Below are 19,850 nucleotides of genomic sequence, written 5' to 3'. Positions count from 1 at the left end.
TCTCCCATGGTCAGCGGAATAATCCGTTACAAAAGTCTGACTCTGGGAACGCTCTCCTTTTTTCAGTCGGGAGACTCCTCGGAATGCTCAGAGCATTCTGAGGAGTCTCACGACTGAAAAAACAAGAGCGTTCCCAGAGTCAGGCTTTTGTATCGGATTATTGCGCTGACCATGGGAGATTGAATCCTCATGTCCCGAATTGTCCTTTTCTGATCGTTACTGGAGAGGTCTGGAAGCCCGCTCAGGAGTTAACTGTCAGTTCATCCTACAGACCAGTGTTCCATTGTCCTGATGAAGACCCCGCTGTGAGGCCATCAATAACCCCCCTGTTCATTGGGGGTCGAAACGTAGACCATCTTTACCACACCTTCTCATGCGCATGGATCAGAATATATTAATTAAAAATGTACCGATGAGCAATGCACTATGGAACTAATTGACCTTGACAGGCTGGAAAGGCTTATTTGTATATAGTGTGTATTTTATCTATGTCACAAACACCTTTACCCTGTCCCTCACTACCACTTCGCTATTTCTTCGCTGTGTCACTTCCTACACCCAGGAACACTATTTTTGAAGAAAAAGGCACAGTTACCCATTTAATGCTTTGATTTACAATCGCATTTAATGCGGCCTGAAAGAGAATTAAACTTCTTCTCTTTTTTTGAATTGACCTCATGGTGAACTATCTATTTGTGTTTATGTTCACATGTTTGATGTATATTTGAATGCTTTCAACTACTCCGACCACTTATAAACGTACAGTCCCTTGGTCGAGGCAGAAATGACATAATTATGTAGGTCTCACCAACTAGCTTCCGACCTAGCAGCATATATAATCATGAAAAATTGTGTTAATGATCGTCTGCGTGTACACTTCTGCCCTGTCCGGTCTTCCAAGGATATTATAAGTGTGCATCGCCTCTGGGGGTCAGCTAACCATGTAAGTAGGCATCCCACTTTGTTGTGTTCGTTATGCGCCCTGTTGATATACTGTCAACAGTCTTATTATAAGTGTTCTAGTGTCACCAGCAGTTGTTCCTTTTCCACCCCGGCCTGTCTGCGTACCTCCAGGTCTTGAGGTTCTTTTTTATGCAAGGTATCTAGTGCATGTTCTCCCTGTGCTACCTCACGGAGTTGCTCTGCCTAGGCCCCAGAGGCAAAAATTAAATGGCTGCGGACTATTATCTTCAGTGCCTCTCATTCTATCAGACAGGAGGAGGAGGTACCCTCATTCCCTGCAATATAGTTGAGGATCGCTAGTGGTCGCTATCGACTCCCCGAAAAGCCTGGCCCTCAGAGCAGCGGTGTTTAGTCTCCAGACCGGGATCGGAGTCTTAGAGTTGTCCCAACTTATCGGCAACAAAAAGGGGTTGTGGTCCCAGTTTGCCATGGTCAAATACCCTGAGGGAACCACTATGCCATGAGTGAGTCGGTTGCAGAGTAGTGTATTGAGACAGACATACAGATCATGTAGACCAGATTGAAACGAATAGTACCTGAGGAGCGGATTCCACTGTCGCCACATGTCCACCAGTTACCACTCTTGCATCCAACCCCGGTGAAATCTGGCTGTGCATTTGTTGAAGCAGCAGGTAAAGGAGCAGGGCCTGCTCATGCGTGTTCACTACGCAGTTAAAGTCACTCCCTATTACTAGTAGATAATATAGAAATGTTATAAGGTGAGAGGCAAGTGGAGTGAAGGACTGTTGGTACGTATTTGGGGTGTATATATTGATTAGGGTAAAATCCTCACCCTCCATTTTCTCCCAAATGATATGAATCTGCTGGCAAGGGCAATGTTCTCTGTATGGGGGATAAAGGGTCCCCCAGGTAAAATCCAGATACGGATACCTTGGCCTCCGGAAAAGGCAGAGTAAGACGTGTGGTATTTATGACCAGGCCATTTCTTTTGTAATGCAAACCCATCAGCTTGGATCAGGAGCATTTCCTTGCGCTGTTTTATATAGGATTGTATCCTGTAGAGTTTGGTTGGAGAATTAAGACCTCTCATGTTCCAGGTCAGGAGTTTAACTATGGATGCAGCAGTAGATAATGGCCTCCAATAAACACCCAGATAATGAAATCTCTATGCTCACCTCGCCATTCCCCCACTCTCAGTTTCCATAATGTTCTCCAGCAGAGTTTAAAACCATACAAACCTTTAAATCAAACCCCAACTGACCCCACCCTGACAAGTACGACATTGCGTATTTTTCAAACTGTATGTCAATGTTCTGTTGGAATCCGCTATTGCCACCGGGTGCCAGCCAAGTAAGGCCATTGAACCAGAGCGGGTCAGTGGAAGTACATGCAGCGTGTTTCTCCCCGCAGAAATATCATCTGTAGTTCCTGGTGTGACTTTGGCTGATCGTACTTCGATCCGAGTCTATGTTGCATACTGAGCTGGGCAAGTCATCCTGTCATGGCTAGAGTTCATCTAAGGACACTTCGCAGTGTGGGTGATCGTGGCTGATGCAACAATAGGGTCTTCGCGGGTGTCACAGACTTGATGCTGTGTGGGGTGATGGCCCCCTCCCGATCACAGGTGGTACTTCCTATGTTTAGGGCGAAGTCATAAGGTAAAAGGGGCCTCCCACATAGTCGTTGTCGAGCATGGCAAAGAAGAAGGACTTAGCAAATATAATAAGATGATGGGAGGAGCACTGAAACTTTTCAGACACTCCCCCCCAATCACTATTAGATCTCGGTTAAATCCATCATCGTTCTTTTGCTCACTTCCCCATCCCAGTTCAGACCCAGCCATATGCAAATCAGTCTTGCCCCTGCTCCTCATGAGAACAGTTCAGCCCAAACTGCCAAGTCAGGTCCTCCCTTGACTGGAAACAAGCCTCCTGGGACTGGCTTCCATCTAGGATCACCAGCATTTTAGCCAGGAATAATAATGCACAGTTGATTCCAAGTTCTCAGAATCTCTTCTTTGCTAAGAAGAATGACATCCTCTGCTTTTTGACGGTTGTTGTAAAGACCGGTAAGAGACTCAGCATTCTCTACATGGTAGGGGGTGATCGTGCATGTCACAGGAGGATGTCTCAGTCTCTATAACATGGGTACTCACAAACTTTCTCTCGGGGGCCAAATTTACAGTTTGGTTTGTGTCCGAGGGCCGCACCGGTGGGGGCGGGGTCAGAGGGGGAGGGGGCAGGGCTAGATCAACAAAAACCTCACCATGAGGTTGATCACAGGTCCCTGCAGCAGACGCCTTCGTCCACTGAGCCACCAGACCTGGCATACACACATCTCTCTCTCTATCGCTCTTTTTGTCTCCCTCTTTATCTCTCTCCCCCTCTCGCTTTCTTTCTCTCTCTTCCTCCCTTCTCTCTCTCTCCTTTTCTCCCTCTCTCCCTCCCTCTCTCCCTGTCTCCCTCTGTCTCACTCACTCTGACATCTCACTCACTCTCACTCTCTCTCACTCACTCTCTATCACTCCCTCCCTCTCTGTCCCTCCCTCTCTCTTCCTCTCCCTCTCTCTCCCTTTCCCTCCCTCTCCCTCCGTCTCCCTTCCTTTCCCTCCCTCTCCCTCTTCGTCTCCCTCCCTTTCCCTCCCTCTCACTCCGTCTCCCTCCCTTTCACTCCCTTTCCCTCCCTCTCACTCCCTCTCACTCCCTCAATCCCGCTCTGTCTCCCTCCCTTTCACTCACTCTCCGTCCCCCTCCCTTTCCTTCCCTCTCACTCCCTATCCATCTCCCTCCCTTCCTTCCCTTTTACTCCCTCTCCGTCTCCCTCCATTTCACTCACTCTCAGTCTCTCTCCCTTTCCCTCCCTCTCACTCCCTATCCGTCTCCCTCCCTTTCCCTCCCTCTCACTCCCTCACTCCTTTTCCCTCTCACTCCCTTTCCCTTTCTCTCTCTCTCACTCCCTCTCCATCTCTGTCTCCCTCCCTCTCACTCCCTCTCCGTCTGCCTCTCTTTCCCTCTCTGTCACTCCCTTTCCGTCTCACTCCCTTTCCCTCATTCCCTCTCACTCCCTTTCCCTCCCTCTCACTCCCTCTCAGTCTCCCTCTCTTTCCCTCCCTCTCTCTCCGTCTCCCTCCCTTTCCCTCCCTCTCACTCCCTTTCCCTCCCTCTCACTCCCTCTCCATCTCCCTCCCTTTCCCTCCCTCTCACTCCCTCTCCGCCTCCCTCTTTCCCTCCTTCTCACTCCCTCTCCGTCTCACTCCCTTTACGTCCCTCTCACTCCCTTTCCCTCCCTCTCACTCCCTTTCCCTCCCTCTAACTCCCTCTCCTTCCCTCCCTCTCCGTCTCACTCCCTTTCCCTCCCTCTCCGTCTCACTCCCTTTCCCTCCCTCTCACACCCTCTCCGTCTCCCTCCCTTTCCTTCCCGCTCACTCCCTCTCCGCCTCCCTCTCACTCTCCCTCCCTCTCACTCCCTCTCTGTCTCCCTTCCTTTCCCTCCCTCTCACTCCCTCTCCATCTCCCTTTCCCTCCCTCTCACTCCCTCTCTGCCCTCATCCCTTTCCCTTCCTCTCACGCCCTCTGTCACCTTCTGTCATTTCACCCTGCCTGTGTGTGCCCGGGCTGAGACAGCTTCCGGGCACACACACACACACAGCCGTCCCGAGCACTTCACAGGTCTTTAAAAGACCATTTGCATGTTAATGAGGCGGTGTTGTATTTCACCTCTTCTTAGGCCTCTGCAGCTTTACTCTGGCTATCGCTAGGATCACCCGGCCCCCACAGAACAGTAGAGTCTCTCACGTTTCTGCAGGCACTCTTTAGAAAAAAATGTAAAACAGGGGTACGATGTCTCAAGGTCCGCGGGCCGCCACTGAAGGCTTGCCGGGACGCTGGAGGCCCGCGGGCCGTACTATGAGTACCCATAATCTATAACATAGTAACTGTGCCACTATTGGCCGAGGGGAATCCCCAGGCAGCAGGGTGAGCACCGGCACTCTTTGCGCCCGCTGCACGGTGTAATGTTTAGTCAATCCCTAAGGGGCCACCACCTCCTGCAACCAATCCTCCAGACAGTGGCCACTGACAAACCCTTAATCTGTTCTGGCAGCCCGACCACTCGGATATTGTTTTATTCGGTCTTCCCCTTCTGATCCTCAATTTGGGCCTCAAGTCACTGGTGTTTGCTTTGGTAACAGGACCCAGATGCTGACGTCCGTTTCCACATGGCGAACTCTACCAGTGATTTTAGTTGGTTAGCTAGCAGTAGTACCAGGTCCACCACTAGAGCATCAATTCTGGTCTCAAGGGTGTCCCTATGGCTGCCAATACTGCATCCAATTTATCAGCAGGGGTGAGGCTGAAGCTGAATGGGTGCTCCCCTCATCATTGTGGCACTGTGCGCACCCCATACTGCCCCAAAAAAGATCCAGGAAAACTGTGACCAGAAAAAGTAGGAAGAAGAGAATCCACCCCCTGTACCAATTAAGGATCGAGCAGCTGGAGACTGGGGTAGCAGGTACTACACAGGAAAAAATGCCCAAGGAGCGGGCTGAGTGTAGCACACTCAAGGGCTACCAATCCGCAACAGGCCTCTGCAGCCAGGAAATTTGTGGGGGTAAGTACTCCAGAAAAACCCTCCCCCCGAAAACGGCACATGGACCTCCAAGCCAGAACACTGACATCCGGGCGCCAAACTCAGGACTAATGCAGAGGTTAAGGGTCCTAGAGTGCCTGGGTTACATCAACCTAGGGATACTCTAGGAGACGGGAAGATCCATAGCAGCAGTCCACTGCAGCAGGGCAAACTCTGTCAAGCAGCGCTTGTGCTCGTGAGGCAGTTGGGCCGTCTGCCCCCACTAATCAGTCTTCTGGTCCTCCCCTCCAGCGCGTTGAAATCCAACCACCTGTACCTCAAGGTAGTTCCAGGCAGGTAGATCCAGCCCCGTATGGCATGGAGCTGGGTTCAATGCAGAAGTGGCAGGTAAATGTGATGGGCCATCCGCTGGTGTGAAATTCCTCCAACATACGCTGGTGAGACGCTGTATCGCACCGCGCAGCCGCCATCTTTGCCTTTCCAGTCTCCTCAGCAATTGGGGCCTTGGTCAAAAGTGGCCAAGAAGAAGGTCCGGAGCCGTTACCTCTATGTTCCCAGATGTCAGCTCTAGCTCGTCAGGCAAATGTGTGTGGCCCAGGTCAGCAAGCTGCAGCAGGATTATGCCGACAGGTGAGAGAAGAGTCTCGGTGTGCTCAGCTCGCCGTGGGGTTTAGACTCACTTACCATTCCTATGAAACTTATGGATGAAAAAACGTCCAAGGATCTCTCTGAAGAAAAAAGTTAACACTATGATGGGGGGAGTTTTGAGCTATGTAAGCATCCCTAGAGCGCCAAACTGGCAGCAATAAAGAGGGAATGTTTTCTTATAAACTGATAAGGATTGAAAAAACATAACCAATGCATACTGTTACTATATGCTTTCTGGTGGGCCTACATCCCCACCACACAAATACATCTGATTTAATCTTGGGGTACAGTTGAGGAAGAGCTGAGTCTTTTTTGATTTGTAGACCAACTGGTGGACATGAGACAGAGGTTTATTTTCTGTGGCTTTAGGCTTATTTTGGGATCTTTCATGTAGTTATCTGCCGTAACCACTTGTAATAACCTTTGGTTTATTTTTAATAAAAAATATTTGACTATGAATAGACAAAAACAGATCCAGTTTTACTTGTGAAGAGCATCTGCTAAGAAATGACAGGTACCAACTTTCAAAATGAATATTTCACTCTTAAGATGGCTATCGAGTGTCTAACTTTAGCCCTTTAAAGCATTCACACAAGCCACATAATTTTTGTTTTTCAAACGTACAACACATCTTCACAACACGTTTTAATAATTATCTCATTGTACAGATCAGGCATTTATTTGTATGCACGACATTCCTGGTGTAAAGGGACTTTTAAGTCACGTAAAAAGAAATGCTATTTTGAGATTTGGATCCGATCTCTCTGTAGTTTAGTTTTCGCAACCCAAAAAAGTTGTCCTTTAGCAATCAAAAGCATAAAAAAACGTTTCCGGCGACGATCCAGATATAATTTGTGTAAGTTTTAAAATCATTGTCCCAAACCATGAAAAATGAGAATCTAATCAATGCTTGCCATTTAATAAAATGTGTGGTGCTTATTCAATGGGAAAGACCATCTCTAACAATCTTGTGTGAATTTTAGTCAGATGCCCCAGCAATGTACCCATCCTTCATCAGAATTATTCAGTCAATGCTGGCTGCCACTTTGGCAATGCCGCTTCTTTAAAACACTTTTATGCAAATACGTGCCTCAGCAGAATCAAAATTTTGGATTTTTTGTTGAACAAAGAAGTGACAGTTTTGCTCGACCTCTGCTCCAAGCCAATATTTCAGGAGGATCTTATCGCAACTTCTTCTGCAGTAATCATTTTAGTGCAGTGTCAGTTCCTCATGAATCGTCGGAGTCCTCTTCTTGCTGATTTCTTTTCTGTCAAGGAAAGGTTAACTGTTAAAGGAGTTGCTAAACACAATGCACATAAACTTCATCATCCTGCACACAAGCATGCAAAAATCGGTAACGTCTATTCCCAATCTTACGTCACGGGTTATCAATTGTTAAAGAAAGTAACAAATGTTACCTCCCTGGAGTTAGTATTTTATGTATCCCGATAGGATGAGCGTCAGGTCTTACGGGTGCATATTAAGGCTTTTCGTTTACATGGCTGATGTAAATAAATAGTAATAGCGAGGGGCAGAACTTTAGCAACTTGGCTGTTGACTGCTCCTGGGTGGCTCTTCTGTGAGAATTAGAGTGCTGCTGCTTCTTTTTGTGGCCATGTACTTTTTTCCTCTTCATAATGTTGGTGAGGCAGCGGAACAAAAGGGGGACTTTGATCTTATCTAGCCACAGAACGAGATCTAGAGCGCCAACTACTTCTGCGCTCGTCTTTAGCCCTAGCCATATTAGATTTGGTCGCTCACTCCGTTACTGCCTTTGGATTTATCTTCAGGCATTTGTCTATCATATCTTCAAGAGGGTATGTACCCCGACTTTTAAGGGGGTGACTTGATCATCTGCACTGCATCAAATTTCTTTCCTCACGAGGTAAAGGGAGAAATTGTGGACCTGGAAAAACGGACTCGCAATCTGGACCCAGAAAAAAAATGCAACAGATGTGGAGGTGGCTGCTTTACAGCTCCAGTGACGTCACAACTCCACTTCCAGTGCAGAGATGGAGCCAGAGCCCTCTCCCGGCACCCGAGAGCTATGACAAAAGTGTATAGATCCAGGCTGCACCTGGGATCTTCAAAGGTGAGAAATCTGCAGATAGAAGTAGTCATCAGGAACCACAAGGATAACAAAAGAGGCAGACTAGAAATCGTCAGTCGTGGAAAAGGACCAATGAGCTCAGAAATCTCTTCAGATTCACCCTACTGTCCTGCTCCACTTCAAAGCTCTCTATAGTGCCCTTTGCAGCTTCCTCCGTCCTACATCTTTTACTTTGACCTAGAGTTTTAAAAAAATATATGTTTACGTTTAATTCATATTTACCCATCAAACGGACTTTTCGTTCTTGCAAGACTGAAAGAAAAAGCCCCTCACCTTCTATAACAATCTTTCAGGTGGATACTCTATCTACCTGCAAATCTGGCACCTGCTGAATAATCTGGAAGCTTCAAAGCTGTGTGATGCCGGTAGGGGACTCTGGCTCAATACTTGGCACCAGAAGCAATGTCTGGTGACGTCAAACCCGTAAACCGCCCACCCTGATGCAACAACACCAGTTGACATCTATTTTTTTCGCCTTTGAGGTGAAAAAATGGAGCAATATCGATCAGCTACAGTATAATGCATAACCCTAATTAGAACCTTATTAACACTGTCCCTGTACATCCATTAATCAGACCGGGAGGTGGGTGGGATCGGTGAAGAAACTGTGGGTAGGCTGAAGCTCCAGAAAGATTGTTACCTAAAGTAACTTTTTCTTTTGATGGATACTTCCACCGGCAGATTCCTCAACTCCTGAACAGATTCCCAAGCAATACCTTCTGGGTGGTGAGGGGGAGGGGGCTGATGAATAGTCAGTTAAGGAAATCTTACAGAACAGATCTGGCAAAGTGTCCATCTCTATGCACATCGGAGTCCAAACTGTAGTGTTTCTCAAAGGTGTGCAAGGGTGCCCACATTGCCACCTTACAGATATCTGCGATGGGAACACCTCTTGCAAGGCCCCTGGTAGAATGGGCCCTGTTTCACTCAGGTGGTACCTTTTTGGCAAGAGCATAGCACATTTTGATCCACACAATCCAGAGGGACAATGTCTGCTTTTGAACTGTTTTGCCCTTTCTATTTCCACAATAACAAAAAAAGAGCTGCTTGTCCTTACTGCAGTCAATATAAAAAATAAACAGCCACCTAGGATCCAGATGATGCAGCTACTCCTCCTTCATGGGATGAGGTGCAGGACAGAACAATGAAAGGGTGATGGAATGACCCAGGTGGAAAAGAGTAACCACCTTGGGAAAAAGGATGCAAATGGTTTGTAGCTCACTGACCCATCTTGGCGAATGCCAACCAAAAATACTGTCTTAATAGTCAATGAGATTCAGGTTCCACTACTACAAATTATTGAACCCCTTAAGGAACCTCATCACAATAGAGGATTTGAACAGGGAAGATAGAGGAATGGCGACAATGCCTCTAAATAAACCTTTTTTTATGAAGAAAGAAATGCCGACCCTGCAGTTTTTGATGGCTATTTTAATTCAAGCAACAAACCAAATCTTTGTTATGATTTGTATGGTCTGATTTATTTAAACCATTTACTTTTTATATAAATCTCATTAATTTAAGGCATTAATTGCATGAGAAAAACACTACGTGCATACAATAAAACATATACAAAAAACATTTAGCTCAAAAACATTTGACAAAGAATATTTGACAAAAGAACATGTGACAAAGTAACATACAATCATTTAGTGTACATAAATATGTGAATACAATAATACGAGAAGCGTCAATCGTTATATGATATTTAGTAAAAACTTAATTATAAGAATAAAGCTGTTCGCAGTAAGGACCAAGAGACAAAATAAATTGTAACAAATACAAATTTTTCAATTGTCTGATTAATAAACAGATCACTTAAATCCTTTCTGCTATTGCCGACGCGTTTCGAACTTGCTCTGTCATTTGACAAGTTCTCATCAGGGCTTTCTCGTTTTAGTCCTATGAAAATTATGTACAAAGAAAATGAGTGAGATATTATGTTCCTCATTTTCATCCCCTATGTAAATTGCCCTCTACCACAACTTATTCGAAAATATGTACCTTTATTTTCAAGTTGGCAGCAGGTTTCCAAATGTTCAAGAGATCTTATTCAGTCAATGTTGGGCGTTTTCTAAAAAATTACAACAATCCCAATTACAAAATTGTAATGGCTCGAAACAGCCCATGCCTAGGATGCCTGGGAGCACTCTTGGAAATTACCTTAGAGCCGGTGGTCTGCACCTTTATTTGGAATGTGTTCAAATCAGCCGTGCGCTGGACAAAAATCTACTCCCAACCGCCAGCCGGCGGTGGCCACGTCTTTTTGCTCCTACAAAAAGGTTTAGAGTGACTCGACTATTCAAATAGGTGTACAAGAAGGCGGTCAAAACGGGGAGCAATGCCAAGTGCCTACCTTATTCTTGGCGCTCGGATTATTTTCTTTCAGTTCCCCTGTTAATCGGACCTTTAGCCGGTTTCAGTTCGATTTTCTTATTCTGAAGTGACAAGCACAATCAATGAGGGCCCGCTACTCTATAATGCGAGGCGTTACTTAGTGTTACCTGTCTTGGCGCTTACCTAAGTATTGTAGATCTTGAGGTATAACTCGCTCCCAAGTGCACTCCACACCAATTCGAAGAGTCACTCGGCAGACTGGGTCGCCATCTTAAAAAGGGACACGTGATCGATTGGTCGTGTCACATGACTACCCAGGCTTTGTGGGAATTGTAGTCTCGCTTTGCATTCTAGTATTTTCATAAACGAATGCCTGCTTGAAAGATTGCACGTGAGCACTGTGTATTATATCAAGCGGTTTATAGTCGTGAAATTTCAGACATCGAGTTCAGTCCAGTTTGTAAACTGTTGAAGCGCAATATTAGGTACGCTTCTTTCCTCAATAAGACATCATCCACATCTTTAGCATGTTGGGCTTGAGTCACTGTGTAAAGGACCGTCCACGTGAAGTCTGTTTCAGTGTGTCCACTGTCAACAAAATGTTGCACCATTGGAGCGGTTAACACTTTTGTTTTTATTCGTGACCTGTGCTGTGTTATGCGAGTGTTGACCTGCTGGTTGGTCTTTCCTATATACAATTTTCCGCATCCGCAGATAATTGCGTACACGACATTTCGTGTTTTGCAGTTTGAGAACCCTTGGTTCTTCCACCTAACATTTTTGTGTATGAATTCACTACCCTCGATTGTTGTGTCACAAGAGACACAGTTGCCACATCTGTGGTGTCCCTCAATCGGCTTGAATCCCCACATTGACAATAAGTCATGTTTAGGTTTTTCAATAGTGACATCAGCACGCACCAATTGCTGTCCAATACTGCGGTTTTTTTTATATGCAAAAATCGGTCTAGGAAAGGGGCATTCTAGTCCCTCCAACAGATGCCAATTTTTAAGTATGGTCTGTCTGATTTTATGGGTATGAGGACCAAATGTTGTGACACAAACCAATTTTTCCATTTCAGACTTCACTTTACTTTGTAATAGGCATTCCCTCGGGGTGTAGCGTGCTCTTTTGAAAGCATGTTTTAACAGCTTCCTAGGGTAATATGTGGATTTTTTCCTAAAGCCCTTCATCTGTAATGTGACATCATACCTGAAAGATACCACCGATTTCCTGAATAAAATAGAGGGTCTAGAATTCAATCCACTTGAGGAAATAATGGTCACTATGGACGTCACGTCCCTCTATACGCAAATCCCGCAAGGCTGAACTAACCTTGAAAAAGAACTATTTCTGCTTTAATGGCGAGTTCTTTTTCCAAATTAAGGGGACAGCCATGGGATGTCCCTATGCGCCGGAGAGGGCCATATTGTTTATGGCACAGTATGAAGAGAAATTTGTGGCAAATAATAACCCCTACAAGAAATGTATAAAACAATGGCTAAGATACATTGATGACGTGTGGCTCCTGTGGCAGGGGAGCCAGACCGAATTGATGGAATTTCATCAATGGTTAAACAACAAACATGGTGACATTAAATTCTCTATGGAACAAAGTAACACGAAAATGACATTCTTAGATGTGGAAGTTAGCTGCATTGACGGTCTTCTGAAGTCATCTCTTTTCAGAAAAAAGACGGACAAAAATACTATTCTCCATCACAGTAGTGCGCATCCACGCAATTTAAAAACAAATCTACCTTACGGGCAGTTACTTCGCATCAGGAGGAACTGCTCCGAGGTAGCAGACTATGACTTACACGGAGAAATGTTTTGTGAGGAAATGAAAAGCAGAGGTTACCCTAGGAAGCTGTTAAAACATGCTTTCAAAAGAGCACGCTACACCCCGAGGGAATGCCTATTACAAAGTAAAGTGAAGCCTGAAATGGAAAAATTGGTTTGTGTCACAACATTTGGTCCTCATACCCATAAATTCAGACAGACCATACTTAAAAATTGGCATCTGTTGGAGGGACTAGAATGCCCCTTTCCTAGACCGATTTTTGCATATAAAAAAAACCGCAGTATTGGACAGCAATTGGTGCGTGCTGATGTCACTATTGAAAAACCTAAACATGACTTATTGTCAATGTGGGGATTCAAGCCGATTGAGGGACACCACAGATGTGGCAACTTTGTCTCTTGTGACACAACAATCGAGGGTAGTGAATTCATACACAAAAATGTTAGGTGGAAGAACCAAGGGTTCTCAAACTGCAAAACACGAAATGTCGTGTACGCAATTATCTGCGGATGCGGAAAATTGTATATAGGAAAGACCAACCAGCAGGTCAACACTCGCATAACACAGCACAGGTCACGAATAAAAACAAAAGTGTTAACCGCTCCAATGGTGCAACATTTTGTTGACAGTGGACACACTGAAACAGACTTCACGTGGACGGTCCTTTACACAGTGACTCAAGCCTAACATGCTAAAGATGTGGATGATGTCTTATTGAGGAAAGAAGCGTACCTAATATTGCGCTTCAACAGTTTACAAACTGGACTGAACTCGATGTCTGAAATTTCACGACTATAAACCACTTGATATAATACACAGTGCTCACGTGCAATCTTTCAAGCAGGCATTCGTTTATGAAAATACTAGAATGCAAAGCGAGACTACAATTCCCACAAAGCCTGGGTAGTCATGTGACACGACCAATCGATCACGTGTCCCTTTTTAAGATGGCGACCCAGTCTGCCGAGTGACTCTTCGAATTGGTGTGGAGTGCACTTGGGAGCGAGTTATACCTCAAGATCTACAATACTTAGGTAAGCGCCAAGACAGGTAACACTAAGTAACGCCTCGCATTATAGAGTAGCGGGCCCTCATTGATTGTGCTTGTCACTTCAGAATAAGAAAATCGAACTGAAACCGACTAAAGGTCCGATTAACAGGGGAACTGAAAGAAAATAATCCGAGCGCCAAGAATAAGGTAGGCACTTGGCATTGCTCCCCGTTTTGACCGCCTTCTTGTACACCTATTTGAATAGTCGAGTCACTCTAAACCTTTTTGTAGGAGCAAAAAGACGTGGCCACCGCCGGCTGGCGGTTGGGAGTAGATTTTTGTCCAGCGCACGGCTGATTTGAACACATTCCAAATAAAGGTGCAGACCACCGGCTCTAAGGTAATTTCCAAGAGTGCTCCCAGGCATCCTAGGCATGGGCTGTTTCGACCATTACAATTTTGTAATTGGGATTGTTGTAATTTTTTAGAAAACGCCCAACATTGACTGAATAAGATCTCTTGAACATTTGGAAACCCGCTGCCAACTTGAAAATAAAGGTACATATTTTCGAATAAGTTGTGGTAGAGGGCAATTTACATAGGGGATGAAAATGAGGAACATAATATCTCACTCATTTTCTTTGTACATAATTTTCATAGGACTAAAACGAGAAAGCCCTGATGAGAACTTGTCAAATGACAGAGCAAGTTCGAAACGCGTCGGCAATAGCAGAAAGGATTTAAGTGATCTGTTTATTAATCAGACAATTGAAAAATTTGTATTTGTTACAATTTATTTTGTCTCTTGGTCCTTACTGCGAACAGCTTTATTCTTATAATTAAGTTTTTGCTAAATATCATATAACGATTGACGCTTCTCGTATTATTGTATTCACATATTTATGTACACTAAATGATTGTATGTTACTTTGTCACATGTTCTTTTGTCAAATATTCTTTGTCAAATGTTTTTGAGCTAAATGTTTTTTTGTATATGTTTTATTGTATGCACGTAGTGTTTTTCTCATGCAATTAATGCCTTAAATTAATGAGATTTATATAAAAAGTAAATGGTTTAAATAAATCAGACCATACAAATCATAACAAAGATTTGGTTTGTTGCTTGAATTAAAATAGCCATCAAAAACTGCAGGGTCGGCATTTCTTTCTTCATAAATTATTCTATGGTCCAGCTTACCCTGTGTCCCGGGACCTAACTCCTCAGTTTTCGTAAATTCTAAATAAACCTTGACAGTGCCCACCGCACACCATCTCCGAGCAAGAGAACAAGTGAATTGGAAGACGTCTGACAACAGGGCCTGCAAGGGATCAACATTGTTGTCTGCATGCCACAAGACAAAGCTGTTCAATCTCCTAGAATATACAGATTTTGTGGTAGGGCGGCGAGCAGACAAGATGATGTCTACCACCTCCAGAGGCAGCAGCAAGGAGCTTAGGTTTCCCCACTCAAGCTAAAGGCATATAAGTGGAGGCTCTGAAGTTTAGGGTGCACAGTATCCCTCTCGACTGGGAGAGCAGATCTGCCCATAAAGGAAGTTGAAGGTGTGATATAGGGAGAGGTTCAAAAGGTCTGCGTACCACATCCTTCTCAGCCAACCTGGGACGAAAACAATGACTTATGCCCAGTCTTGGAAAGTCTTACTCAGAACCCGTAGAATCAAGGGTATGTGTGTAAATGTTTAGTGAAGCACAAAGTACCACCTAAAATGCCCCCAAGGCTTCCCTAAACAGATACTAGAGGTCTGGCAATTAACATTTTCCGATGGGATGAACAAGTCCAGCTGCAAAGTGCCCCATAGGGCAAAAATATGCAGGGATACTTCTGTAATAAGATGCCACTCGTGATTGGCAAGATAGAGTCGGCTCAGGTTGTTGGGTCTGACATGCAGCAACCCAAGACAGCCCCAACGGCTCCTGATGGAGGAGTTGGGACCCTACTTTCTCTTGCTTGTTCACATACTGTTATGGACTCAAAGTCAAGTAATATCTGCCTATGTAATTAGCGTGCTGATGCACAGGAGCAGGTAAAGGCATACACCAGGAAAGAACATACACACAAGGTAAAGCACAAGAACAGGATGGAGAAGGCAAAGGAACAGTAATGAGAGAAAACGGGGAACTGAATCAAGAATGGAAAAACACAATAGTTTACCACTAGAAACAATGCTACTGATGTTGAGGTGGTTGGTTGCTTTACAGCTCCAGTGACGTCACCACAAGTCCACCACCAGCTCAGAGATGGAGCTAGAGCCAGAACTTCTCACAGTCAATGTTTCTGTACAGATTACTCTTACAAATAGTCACCGTGCAAACCCCAGAGAATAGAGGCAGCTGTGATCCTGTATCTGAACCCTAGGGCACAAACAAGTATTGTACTTACATACACATGACAATCCCTAATGTGTCTGGTAGGAGACATAGTGGCAATTCCTAAACAAAATTGACATGTTACACTGTCACAGTTAAGGACTAACTATAACATACGACAAAGTATGGTGAAGGAATTGCCTCCCGGATTCCAGGAGCCAACCCTGCCCAAAAAGAATAAAGTTATACACAGGTGAGGCAAAATAGCACACTTACCAGACACACAAGGCCAAGAGGAGTACACAGAGCAAGTACTTGAAAGGAAATCTAAGAGCTGTAGCAAATAGCCAGGAGCAGGGCATTCAAGAAAAAACTAAGGAAAGAAACCAGGCAAGTCAATCACAAGGATTCTAGGAATTGTCGAAAGCAAGAAATTGGAACGTTAAGGGAAATAGAGACTGCAAGAGACATACAGAGAAAGGAAACATAAGCGAGGGGCAAATTTTAGGAGACTGGGGACAAAATACAAGAGCTATGGAACAATCCCAGGGGCTGCTTATGACTGTAGACAAAAGCCAGAAAAGGGAGTAAGGAAAAAGCAAAGCAACGCTGGGAGAACTTTCCAGCAAGCACAACAGGAACAGGAACATAGGCTGTGGCAAAAGCAATTCAGAAATTGGTTGGGGAAACAGACAAAAAGAGTTCTGAAACATGGAGGTTGAAACTTCAATGCAAGAAGGAGGAGCTTCAGGCACTGGCATTTTATAAGCTGTTCCAGACTGAAGCACACCCAGGGCAGAGTCACGACTGGGCTGTACAACACTAGTTACATGTGAGGGCAATTCCCACTTAAGTCCTGGAAGAAATAATCCAGTGCTGAGGAACAACAGGACTACTCTAACTGGAAGTATTGCAGGGTCTCTATGAATACTAGTCTGTGTATTATGGGAAAAGTAGTCCATAGAAGCAAACATGTTTTCAATGAGTCCACAGGTGAAATGGGAAGCAGGCAGAAGTAATACAGGGACCCTGGATCACATTGCACAGGCCACCAAGTTGGCAATATCCAGTCCCCATTTAATAATCATAGCCACCCTAAAGACCTCCAAAAATGGGTCTTAAGGAAATCCAGAACATGAGGGACAACTAGCTGGATCATTCCCCGCAAGCCATGTTAATAACTGGCCAAGAGGCACCTGGCATTTAGAGATTTTAATGTCATACTTACAGTAGAAAAGATTTTCTGGCCCCAAGCCTCTAGGAGCATTGACTCTGTCTGTAGGGGTGGTTGGGAGGTTCCTCGACACCTTCCCTTAAGTACAAGCTGCCTGGATCACCAAGCTTTCTGGAGAAGTGTGTGCAGACAAGAAGAGGGGTTCCCCAGGACAAGGACAATAATGTCTTACCAGTGTCCTATTCACTGCCGGGAAAGGAGTGAGTTGCTCTCATGTAGCAAGTACTGGATCTAGCAGAGCATTACTGAAGGGGACAACGGTTCAGAACACATGGAATAAGCTGAAGCCCTGGTCCAGCTTCGCAGCGGGTTCCGAAGGTGTACGTGGTTTAGTGACTGCTCCAAATTGGTGCTAAAAACGTTTTTCATAAGATACACTTCTGAGCAGTATCTCTACTCCTTCAACACTCTCTGGGCCACTCTTCTAGATCTGTGACCCTCCGTGAGGAGCACTAGCTCAGAGTCTGTAGGAGCCAGAGGTGCTAAGCTCGGTTCTGTTAAGGTCTAAGAAGGTGGGGCGGCATCAGCGCCGGACTTGGAGGTGGAGCCATTTGCAGTGCGACGGGCGACGTCACATATTTTTGGATTGGCATAAAGAGGTGAGCTCTGGGGAGGCCGAATGGCGCTGACCCGAACCTCATGAACATGGACATGCAAAACAATCCCATAGGGCCCAGAGACATGCCGGAAGTGATCACCCTCTTGGGGAAGATGGCGGATATGGTGTTAAGGAATGTCGCCGGGTCTGAGCCCAAAGCTAGGAAGTCGGGGGACAGCTGCACGGGTGCTGAACGTCACTCAGGCTGGTCCAAGAGTGCCCGCCAGTGGCACCAATTTAGAAGGCTCCAGAGGCCCCAACGTCGGCTCAGAAGAAGATCCTTTGGGAGTAGTTGGGGAGAGGGGCATCTGAGTGACTTACCACTTTAGAAGTGCTTTTTGTGGTTCTTATGTTTCCATCACATGCTCTAGGAGTGCAAAGTAGAGGACAATGAGCAGGATCTGGAATGAGGCAGACTTCATTTGTCATCACAAACCCACACCCTACAACATTGTACTTCCCTCTCCTTAATTGCACAAGTGTATACTGAGCCGAAACTCACATGACTTGGAGTAATGTTCTGATCCCATGCACCACAGGCAAATAGATTGAAGGTGGGTGATGGACTTGCATCTCTTGTAATTCCTTTAGGGCTTAAAGCCTGAACACTTTGAGGGAGACATCCTAGTACTATACTTTATTTTCTATTTCTGTATATAATGTAGAGAGCTGAAGTGGCGAAAACTGTCAGAGAGCGAGCTCTGGATCTGCGTCGAAAGCACGGAAAAAGGGAGCGCTATATGGCTTCAGTGACATCCCAGGGCATCACTTGCAAGGCTGACACAAAACCAGCGTCCCTACCAAAGAGCTTTGAAACTTCTGGAGTCAGTCAGAGGCCTGGGATAATTCAACAGGTGGGGAATCTGCAGGTAGAAGTATCCATGAGAACATTAAAAAAAACAAGAATCATGACAGCAATGAACACACTTTGTTAAGAGCCTCTCTTACCAGTTTCAGGAAGTCAAGCAGCTTGTGAGCATCTTCTCCAGTGGAAAGATCAACAAAGTCCTTGGGTAGTCGGTAACTCAGGTATGGACTTGGCTGTACTGTGACTTCACTGGTTGTGCAACGCAATGCAGGACAATCCTTTAGTGAAACAAACATATTTCTATTGCAAAACCGATTCTATGCTACACCTTTGAAGATGCTTTACAATCAAATCATTGAACATAACCTAACCTGGAATTCAAAACATGGATTTGCCTCTACTAGTTGAAAAACAAAATGTGAGAGAACTCTGTGGAAAAAGTTTACTTAAAACTCTGAGACTGCCATACATAGATTTGTTTATTTAGTAAACTACAGCAGTAGGTATACTGCTACCGCAGGGCAATAATTCTCTGTGGGTCCATATCATTAAGTCCATTTCTATTCAGGGGCAGCACTAAGAAACACTAAAAAAGATTACATTAAATGAATAGGTAGAACAAGTCAATTCAATAAAACTTTTTTCGATTTGAGAACAAACCATAAAAGCTTATATAAAACAAAATATATATGAAATATCACTCACAGATACAATTCAGTACATTAGATCAGGCATTGGGAGGTTGTTACATGAATGCTACAGCCCTGTTAGATCAAACATTGCGTGGCCAATGACCCAAAAACCCTTCCGATCTTCTTTAGTCACCCCTGGTTTTCCTTAATTTAACAGCGACTCAATAAATTAGCCACACAAAATAGGGTATATACATCAGAAAAAAGCTTTAAAAACCTCAAGGCTACTCGCGCCTGTCTAAAACCAGCTCGATTTAATAAATCCTTTAAAAACTTTTTCCTAGGAAATGCATAGTACGGGCAGAGAAGAACTAGGTGAAGGATATCCTGTGGAGACCTATTGTCGCAGCCACAGTGCCCTCTCGCTTCGATATTTTTAACAAAACCTGCCGGTACCGCTAGTAAGTGATGGAAAAAATCTAATCTAAAACGGGTAATTAAAAATCTATATTGTGGGTTCTTCATTAAAGTTAAAAAAGGTTCATTTCCCAGGGTTGTCTTTAGTAGTGTATGGGTTCTCACTGTAGGTTTAGCAAGTTCAATAGCCTCTCGATGTGCCATGGTGAACCTTAGATGTAGGGCTTTAATCTCAACCCTGTCCTTTGATCTTATTGATTCTGGTGTATTGAACAGGTCTGCCCAGGCTTAACTTGATGAGACTCCTTTACATATTTTATCCAGGGAATTCTCATTGAATGGTCCAAGGATAAACTCTCCTGGAGTACCATCCTTGTGAAACCTGCCTCTATGTGTGTCCAGCATTTGAGCCAACATAAGAGGGGCTTGAC

The 19,850-nt window shown here is 44.8% G+C and overlaps 1 protein-coding gene across 1 annotated transcript in view; it reads right to left on the bottom strand.

Annotated features, from left to right (window-relative positions):
* Positions 1 to 6,797: 6,797 nt before the first annotated feature.
* The window catches only part of CDC123 (cell division cycle 123), a 458,927-nt gene continuing 445,874 nt past the window's right edge, over positions 6,798 to 19,850 (bottom strand). Inside the window, exons 12-13 of the mRNA XM_078674168.1 lie at positions 18,511 to 18,648; positions 6,798 to 7,427 (exon numbers count right to left, since the gene is read on the bottom strand). Coding sequence (XP_078530294.1) covers positions 7,389 to 7,427; positions 18,511 to 18,648 — 177 coding nt within the window. The 3' untranslated portion in view covers positions 6,798 to 7,388. The remainder of the gene's footprint in view (positions 7,428 to 18,510; positions 18,649 to 19,850) is intronic.

This window comes from Lissotriton helveticus, chromosome 1_1 (genome assembly GCF_964261635.1).
Source record: "Lissotriton helveticus chromosome 1_1, aLisHel1.1, whole genome shotgun sequence".
In the NCBI taxonomy this organism is placed as follows: Eukaryota; Metazoa; Chordata; class Amphibia; order Caudata; family Salamandridae; genus Lissotriton; species Lissotriton helveticus.
This window is presented reverse-complemented; position numbering and strand designations above follow the sequence as displayed.